This window comes from Juglans microcarpa x Juglans regia, unplaced genomic scaffold, assembly GCF_004785595.1.
Source record: "Juglans microcarpa x Juglans regia isolate MS1-56 unplaced genomic scaffold, Jm3101_v1.0 JmScfU0001, whole genome shotgun sequence".
Classification (NCBI taxonomy): domain Eukaryota; kingdom Viridiplantae; phylum Streptophyta; class Magnoliopsida; order Fagales; family Juglandaceae; genus Juglans; species Juglans microcarpa x Juglans regia.
In genome coordinates, this window is record NW_024475745.1 from 356,923 (window position 1) to 364,715 (window position 7,793).

The 7,793-nt window shown below is 34.8% G+C and overlaps 1 protein-coding gene across 1 annotated transcript; it reads left to right on the forward strand.

Annotated features, from left to right (window-relative positions):
- Positions 1 to 386: 386 nt before the first annotated feature.
- Positions 387 to 6,134, forward strand: LOC121245192 (endoribonuclease Dicer homolog 2-like). The gene is made up of 10 exons (XM_041143467.1): positions 387 to 408; positions 697 to 851; positions 1,036 to 1,307; positions 1,414 to 1,823; positions 1,977 to 2,080; positions 2,598 to 2,794; positions 3,386 to 3,595; positions 4,359 to 4,763; positions 5,027 to 5,305; positions 5,537 to 6,134. Exons 2-10 carry the CDS (start codon positions 758 to 760, stop codon positions 5,900 to 5,902), a joined length of 2,337 nt encoding a protein of 778 aa, XP_040999401.1. The 5' UTR covers positions 387 to 408; positions 697 to 757; the 3' UTR covers positions 5,903 to 6,134.
- Positions 6,135 to 7,793: the final 1,659 nt, after the last annotated feature.

Here is a 7,793-nt window from a genome sequence, read left to right on the forward strand (position 1 = left end):
AAAAATAGAGTGGTATGACTATGCAAAGGGACAAAAAAAGAAGAGCAAAGACCGAATCAACGACACTGATAGGTTTGTCGTTTTTTGTAAGAAAAATGCTATTTTTCATTCAACTTGTCTTTTTATTTTGATATTTTATATATTTTTATTTTTTTTAATTAATAATTAAGAAAGTAATGTATTGATATTTTTTTATATTTTTTAAAAATAATTTAAAATGATATATCAATAAAAAAAAATTTTTAAAAAAATAACTTAAGACAATATAGCCTAACGGAAGCTCTGAGCGGGCCTACTCTGCCCATTTTATAATAATGCCTTTTTTCGTAGCCTTAGGCAGGAGGTTCCTTGCGCCGGAAGCAAATAGAATTTTCTACGTCTTTTCCCGTCGCCCAGCACGAGCCTCTGGTATGATCTCGTAGCTGCCTGTGTAAACATATCTTTGCAGCTGGCTTCATTCTCTGCAACCCAGTTATTAGTCCTTTTAGTCCTTTAAGTCCCTTCTCTTTTTTCCCCTTCAATCACTCTCTGCTTCAACTATATTTGATTCAATTGACGAGAGATTTTTTAGTGTTGCAAGCATTGTTGCAACTGTTCTCTTATCTTCAGATTGGTTAGTTGTTCCTCATCGGTAATCTTTATTATCTCATGCTGCTATGTGTTCTGTTCATTTACTTATAAACTTCAAACTTTCAGGGATCAGAAGACTTGCACTTCCCAAGAGCTTTCCTTTGCAATCTTTGTTCAATTTGGACACATGAATTCTGAGATCATGAAGGAAACTGCCAGCCTTGAAGCATGCAATCAACTTCATGAGATTGGTGCATTGAGACATAATGTTCAAGAAAGGGGTAAAATTTATTGTATTGTGGGTGTTTATTTCTTCACGCATTGACTGTTATCCATTTTATGCTTACAATGCCATATGTAAGACAGGAAGAATTCTGTGCCCCTTGTGTTTTTTCAGCCCCGTCGTTTTCTTATTCTTTTGATGATTGCCACTTATACTCTTAGTTGTAACCATTAAATCTACAGGGAACGAACCTTATGTTGATAAGCAACCCAGTTATTTCCCACCTGAACTGGTCGGTCATGTTCCAAAGAATTCGAATACATTGTATCATTGCTACTTAATGGAGCTGGAGCAGAAATTTGTTTACGATATTCCAGTTCATGATATTGTGCTTCTCCTGAGAAACAAGCTAGAATCTGAACTTGGAAGCTTGCATTTTGACTTGGATGTTGGCAGGGGTAGTTTGACAGTGAACTTTAAATATGTAGGAGAGATTAATCTCAGCAAAGATCAGGTCACTTCTCTCTCTCTCTCTCTCTCTCTCTCTCTCTGTTTTTTTCACTTTGCTTTACTTTGTTAGTTTAAGTGGTATATTAAATAATAAAGCATTTTGTTTGCAGGTCCTTTTGTGTAGAAGGTTTCAGAAAACTCTTTTAAGAGTTCTTATTTATCATGATTTGAATATGGATAGAGAAATTTTGGGAGCTGAGACTGATTATCTTTTGCTCCCAGCCACTGGAAAGCATCAGAGACCTGTGATCATTGATTGGCATTGCGTTAATTCTGTGCTATTTTCGTGTGAGAAGAATGGTGAATTTCACATGAATTGTTCTTTACCCAAGGATTGTGCTTGTATTGTACAAACCAAAGATGGTCCTGTATGCACTTGCCTGCTTCAGAATTCTTTGGTGTACACCCCTCACACTGATCAGTTGTATTGCACAACTGGGATTTTGGAATTGAATGCAAACTCACGTATGCAGCACCGTCGTGGCAAATTCAATACTTACAAGGAGTACTATGAAAAACAGTATGTAACTATTATAGACTGTCGAATGTAAACCTACTGTTGTTCTTTAAGAATACGTTGCAACTGTCGAATGTAAATCTACTGTTGTTCTTTAAGAATATGTTGTAATTGTGGAATGCTAATTGTAATTAATCCAAATTTTTCCAAACACAGGCATGGAATCAAGCTGCGTTATGAGCACGAATCATGGGTTAGTGGGAGACCCATTTTTAGGGTGAGAAATTACCTTCAAAGATGCAGAAATCAGAAAGAGAAAGGTTTGAAGTTCTTACTTATATGTTAGATTCTCATCCTTTCTTTTGACACAAGCACTAGTCAATCACGATTCTCTTGGGGGTAGGCTTTCAGTTTAAGTGCTAGTCTTCTTGGCTCTACCCTCTGTTTGGCATATGGTTTGTATAAAAAGGAATAATCCAGCCTCGTTTATTTCTTTTAAGAAAGAAATTTAAAAATTTGCCTTTTTTGATTCCACAAGTCTTCTGTGCTACAAAATTATTTCTATTTTCTATTGTTGGCTTTGGACTTATCTGATTCATTTTGATTAGAGCAAAATAAATTATCCCAGCTGGTCATCTTGGTTTACTCCTTTCCTGCTGTAGTAAATGTTCATCTTGGTTTACTCCTCAAGTCCAGGTTGCATTATGATATTTTGATAAGGGTTGAAGTGACAATGCGTAGGATACCCTAAAGGATATTTTCTTGAATAAGCTCTTTAACATTATTAGACCTATGATGCTTCTTTATTGGTAAACGCTACATGTTTTATCTTTCCAGAATTGAGTAAGCAGTCGGTTGAATTGCCTCCGGAGCTTTGCTCTATAGTTATGTCGCCGATATCAGTCAATACATTTTATTCTTTCTCATTTGTTCCTTCAATCATGCACCGGCTTGAGTCTTTGCTTATAGCTGCCAACTTAAAAAAGATGCATTTGGATCATTGCACGCAAAATGATGTTATCCCAATTTCCAAGGTGCGTTATCCTTCTTATAAATGTGCTCTTGATAGTTGTTGGCATTAATTTAGTGAAGTGCTAGTCTATCATTGATGATTATGTGTTTTTCCGTAGATGATAGTATTGTCTATTATCATGAATTTGCGCCATAGAATGTGCATTGTGCAAAGATTTCAACAGTTAACCATTGTTGTCAAGAGCAGCCAAGATCAAGCATGCTACTGTTAGAACAATGGGGATAAAGCATATGGTTCCTGTTCATTTATCTGGTTGTGAAATTGTCTGCAGCTAAATTTACATTTTATTTCGGGAAAATTTACATTTTATTTCATATACTTCCCTTTGAAACTCCCACTGTTTTTCACAAATTAAGCATAAGATGCTTAATGGAGAATACTATATATACTTAAAATTGCTGTATCAGAGAAATGTGGGTAATATACACTACTGGCATCCCCCCCCCCCCCCCCCCCCCCCACCTCTCATTCTGGCCTGATAAACTATGTACTAATATTTTGTATTAGTAAGACAATTCTCTTCGAAGATACTGTATCAGTATCACTGTCATTAACGGCCTATTGAACTTTGTTAACCATATCTTGATGGTAGGTCTTGGAAGCAATTACTACAAAGAAATGCCAAGAGAAATTTGACTTGGAATCCTTAGAAACGCTTGGAGATTCATTTCTCAAATATGCTGTGAGTCAACAGCTTTTTAAGACCTATCAAGATAAACCCGAGGGTGTCCTTACTTCGAAGAAAGAAAAAATGATTTCAAATGCAGCTCTTTGCGAGTTTGGATGTTACCGCAAACTTCCGGTAAATGTGTTTTTACTAATTCTTTAAATTCATGGAGTGGCCATTCTCACGAATTTGTTATATTCTTCCTCTCTTTTTTTCCCTATCTGCGATAGATTTATTGTTGCTATATATATATATATGTACATATATATATATATATGTATAAAATACATACATATAATTATAAATAAATCAATACAGTTATTAAAAAAACATATATAAATCCTTGTGTTTGTTTGTGTATCTGATATCTATTCTTTTTGGCATTAAATTAAATGCCAAAAGGATGTTGACTTTGTGTTTGAATTGAAGGTTGTACCTGTTTAGATCCATTGACACATCTAAGATTTTCATTCTCAATTCTGATAGTATTAATGTATGTATTCTCTATTTCCTTATTTCCTTGATGTAACAGCTTGCATATAATTCTAGTGGACTCTTTTTTTTTTTTTTTTTTTTTTTTTAGGTTTAGTTGAGGTGTATACTCTGCCTTCGAAGCCATTCTCTACTCCGTCTTGTAAATATTTTTTCCTCGAGGATCCTGAGCTATTTGTATGAATCAACATGATTAATACTGCCAAACGTCCTCTTTTAGTGGATTTGTTTTGAAAAAACCTTTAGGCATTTAGATAATATAGATCTAACTTTTTCATCACAATTTAAGGTCAATTGGAACTCCCTTTGTGACATGATAACCTATATTGCTTTTCTATGACTATACTGATAACTATTGTTTATTTTTATCGTATATGTGATTAGCTTTACATTCTTCAAATTGTAGGGATTTATTCAAAATGAATACTTCGATCCGAAAAAGTGGATCATTCCGGGTGATAGATTGGGTAGTGCATCAAGTGAGGAGTTACTTTTTAATATGAGAAAAATCTATAATAGGGAAACTAGGAAGATGGAAAGTAAAACTGTTGCTGATGTTGTGGAGGCACTAATTGGTGCATTTCTAAGCATTGGCGGTGAAACATCAGCATTATTATTTATGGAATGGTTGGGTATAAAGGTGGATTTTTGTATAACACCATATGAGAGACCCTTCCTAATTCATGCTGAGAAGCGTCTCAATGTCAGACATTTGGAGTCCCTATTGAACTACTCATTTCGTGATCCTTCATTGTTAGTGGAAGCATTGACCCATGGTAGCATGCTTCGCGAGATTCCAAGAGATTATGAGGTAAATTTGATAGCTATTCTGTTGTGATCTATACCATTAATTTATACAACTTTTTTATGCCTATTTCGTGTGAAAATCCAAAGAACAATAATATGAATTTCCTAATGAAACACAGACACAAAACCACTCAAACACGTGATCTATCTCATGATGCCTCTCTTACTTCTGTTTCATGAGTTTTAGTTATCTTCTTTTCTTTTGTTAGTCTTTATCCCTCAATTTTTGTTATTCTTGACTTTGTTAATGGTTTGTTACTTGTGCAGCGGCTTGAATTTCTTGGGGACTCAGTTTTGGATTATCTCATGACCAAGCATTTCTACTATAAATATCCTGGGTTGTCACCAGAACAGTTGACTGACATGAGATCTGCTTCTGTAAATAATGAATGTTATGCACGATCTGCAGTTAAGTTTGGACTACACAAACACATCCTCCGTGATTCACAAGAACTCGACAAGCAGATAGCTAAAACTAGTATAAATTTTGAGAAGTTATCATTAAAATCAACTTTTGGATGGGATGCCGAGACCACATTCACTGAGGTTATTGCGCTTACTGCTGTAATTGTTTTCTTGTTGACTTTTATGTGGATGTTTGGTTTCCTCTTTCTTTGCTTGTATTATTTTTCCCACCTATTCTCTTGACCACCCTGTCTTCGTTTTTTAAAATACCTAACCTTTATACTTGTGGATGTAAAATACAGAAAGGTTTTGGCTTTTCATGTTCTTTGATTTTATTCGAGAAATCACAAGATATTTTCTTATTTGTGACAGGTACTTGGTGATATTATAGAGTCTCTAGCAGGAGCCATTCTTGTTGATTCGGGATACAATAAGGAGATGGTCTTTGGTTGTATAAGGCCTCTTTTAGAGCCTCTGATCACACCTGAAACGCCAATGTCGCATCCTGTAAAGGAGTTGATGGAACTATGCCAAAAAGAGCATTACACAATTAAAGAGACAAACAAGAACCGCAATGACGACAAGGGTCTTAGTTCCATTACAGTAAAGGTAGATGCTAAAGGTCTCTCGTTCGAGGATACAGCTACAGCTGCCAACGGAAAAACAGCAAAAAAATTAGCTTATAAAAAAGTTTTGAAGTCCTTGAAGGATTTCTCTTTACAAAAGCAAAAAGGATGAGAATATGAAGCCTAGGAAAATTTGCACCTATTCATGCTGAGTTATTACTGTTATATTTCTGAGTATGATCACTTACAAAGCTCTCATTTGGTGTAAAGTGGTTTTGCAATTCCTTTTCTTGTTTTTGTTTTCTGGCTCTCCCTCTAACAGAGCGGTGTTGGTTGTTGATATGGCAAATTTTGCCTTATTAAATGTAAGTAGCTGCAATAAAAGCAACGTTGTAATTTTGGAAGTGTACATGTTTTTTTTTTATTAACTTCTGATTTCATTCAAAGTTCAAGCACATAAGACAGCTTACAGTAAACAGTTCCGATCTCTTAATACAAATACAAATAACCAATTACAATCAAGTATCTACAATTATCCTATTTGAAATAAAATAAGGATAGGAGTGCGACCATTGTGCGGTATCTTCAATTCATTTTTGCATGTGGAGCTAATAAATGTGTTGCCTCATTACCCTGCCTTCCCACATAAACGACCCCATAATCCTTGTTGACACCCATCGATCTTTCCAAACATAGCCTCAGTTTGGATTAGAAGCTCATCTCATTTCATCATTACAACTTTTTCAAATTCTTATATAAAATATAATAAACAATTCAACTTTTTCAAATTCTAAAATAATAATAATATTAAAAAATAATATTCTAACAATATTTGATTCAATTCATCTAAAATCATCTCAACTCATTTCTGAATCCAAACGGGATTCCCAATTCGCCAAAGATATCCCTTGATGAGAATATCCTTTGCTGCACAAATACTCCTCTACACATAGTAAGGGTTACACTCAATAATTGACTATAAGAAAGAGGTGTGGGTGGGGGAAATACTTGGTTTTAAAAACCTTATACAACAACGAATCAATGTTTAGTCAACAATCTACACCCTTGTTTAGCAAGCAACGAAATATTAAAGATTTCCAAATCACGGAGTCCCAACCCTCCATGCATTTAGAAGCACACATCTTAGGCTAACTAACCCAATATATTTTGTGTTCAGATCCGCGTTGTCCCCACCAAAATCTAGCAAACATGCTCTCTAAATCTTTACAAAAAAAACTTCAATTGGAAGTGTAACACCCTGGCCTAACTCCAAGCCCATGTTCTATAAAAAAAAATGTTAATAAGACCTGGGAAGCCCACTTGATTTTTAACAAGAAAATGTGATTTTTTAAAGTAGGCCACGGCCCAAACTATCTTATGGCAGGATATTGGGTTTTACTAGACTTGATAATTAGGTTAAAACCATGCAATATTTTAGAGATCAAGCGGAATCTTATTGTTGGAATGTGAGTTTAAATGATAGGAAGTAACTCTCTGACTCCTGCAGGACTGGGGCATTAGTTGGTATCAGAGCCAGGTTTGAGATTCTGTAGACTATAATAAGGAGTTTGATGAAATTTAAGGTTTGAGATCCGACAGACTGTATGGATTGAGTTTTTCAGAAATTTGAGGTTTAGATATTCCGCATACCTTAAAAAATGATTTTGATGAGATCCAAAATTTTAGAATTCTGTAGGCTCCAAGATATCATTCAAATGATATTTAAGGGTTTAGCGACTCGTGCAAGGTGGCCTACGAAATTTGAGGTTTTAGACTATGCAGATTTTAAGAAATAATTTTTCATGACATTTGAAATTTTAGATCCGGTAGGCTTATTCTGTAGATTGTAGGAAACGACTTGGATAAGACTCAAAGTTTAGATTTTGAAGGTGTACATATAAGCTTTATCGAAAACCAAGCTTGAGGTTCTTGTAGACTTTAAAATATGAGGTTTTGAATTTCTACAGACTCCAAGAGATAATTCTCATATTTGGTGTTTAGAATTTTGCGGATTTCATGAAATAATTGTGTTGGTATTTAAGGTTCTAGAATCTGCAGGCTTT

Coding starts and splice junctions, on each gene's coding strand:
- LOC121245192 (XM_041143467.1), top strand. CDS start 758: ATGAATTCTGAGATCATGAAGGAAACTGCCAGCCTTGAAGCATGCAAT. Junction 1,308..1,413: donor TTAATCTCAGCAAAGATCAG/GTCACTTCTCTC, acceptor TTTTGTTTGCAG/GTCCTTTTGTGTAGAAGGTT. Junction 5,306..5,536: donor CCGAGACCACATTCACTGAG/GTTATTGCGCTT, acceptor TATTTGTGACAG/GTACTTGGTGATATTATAGA.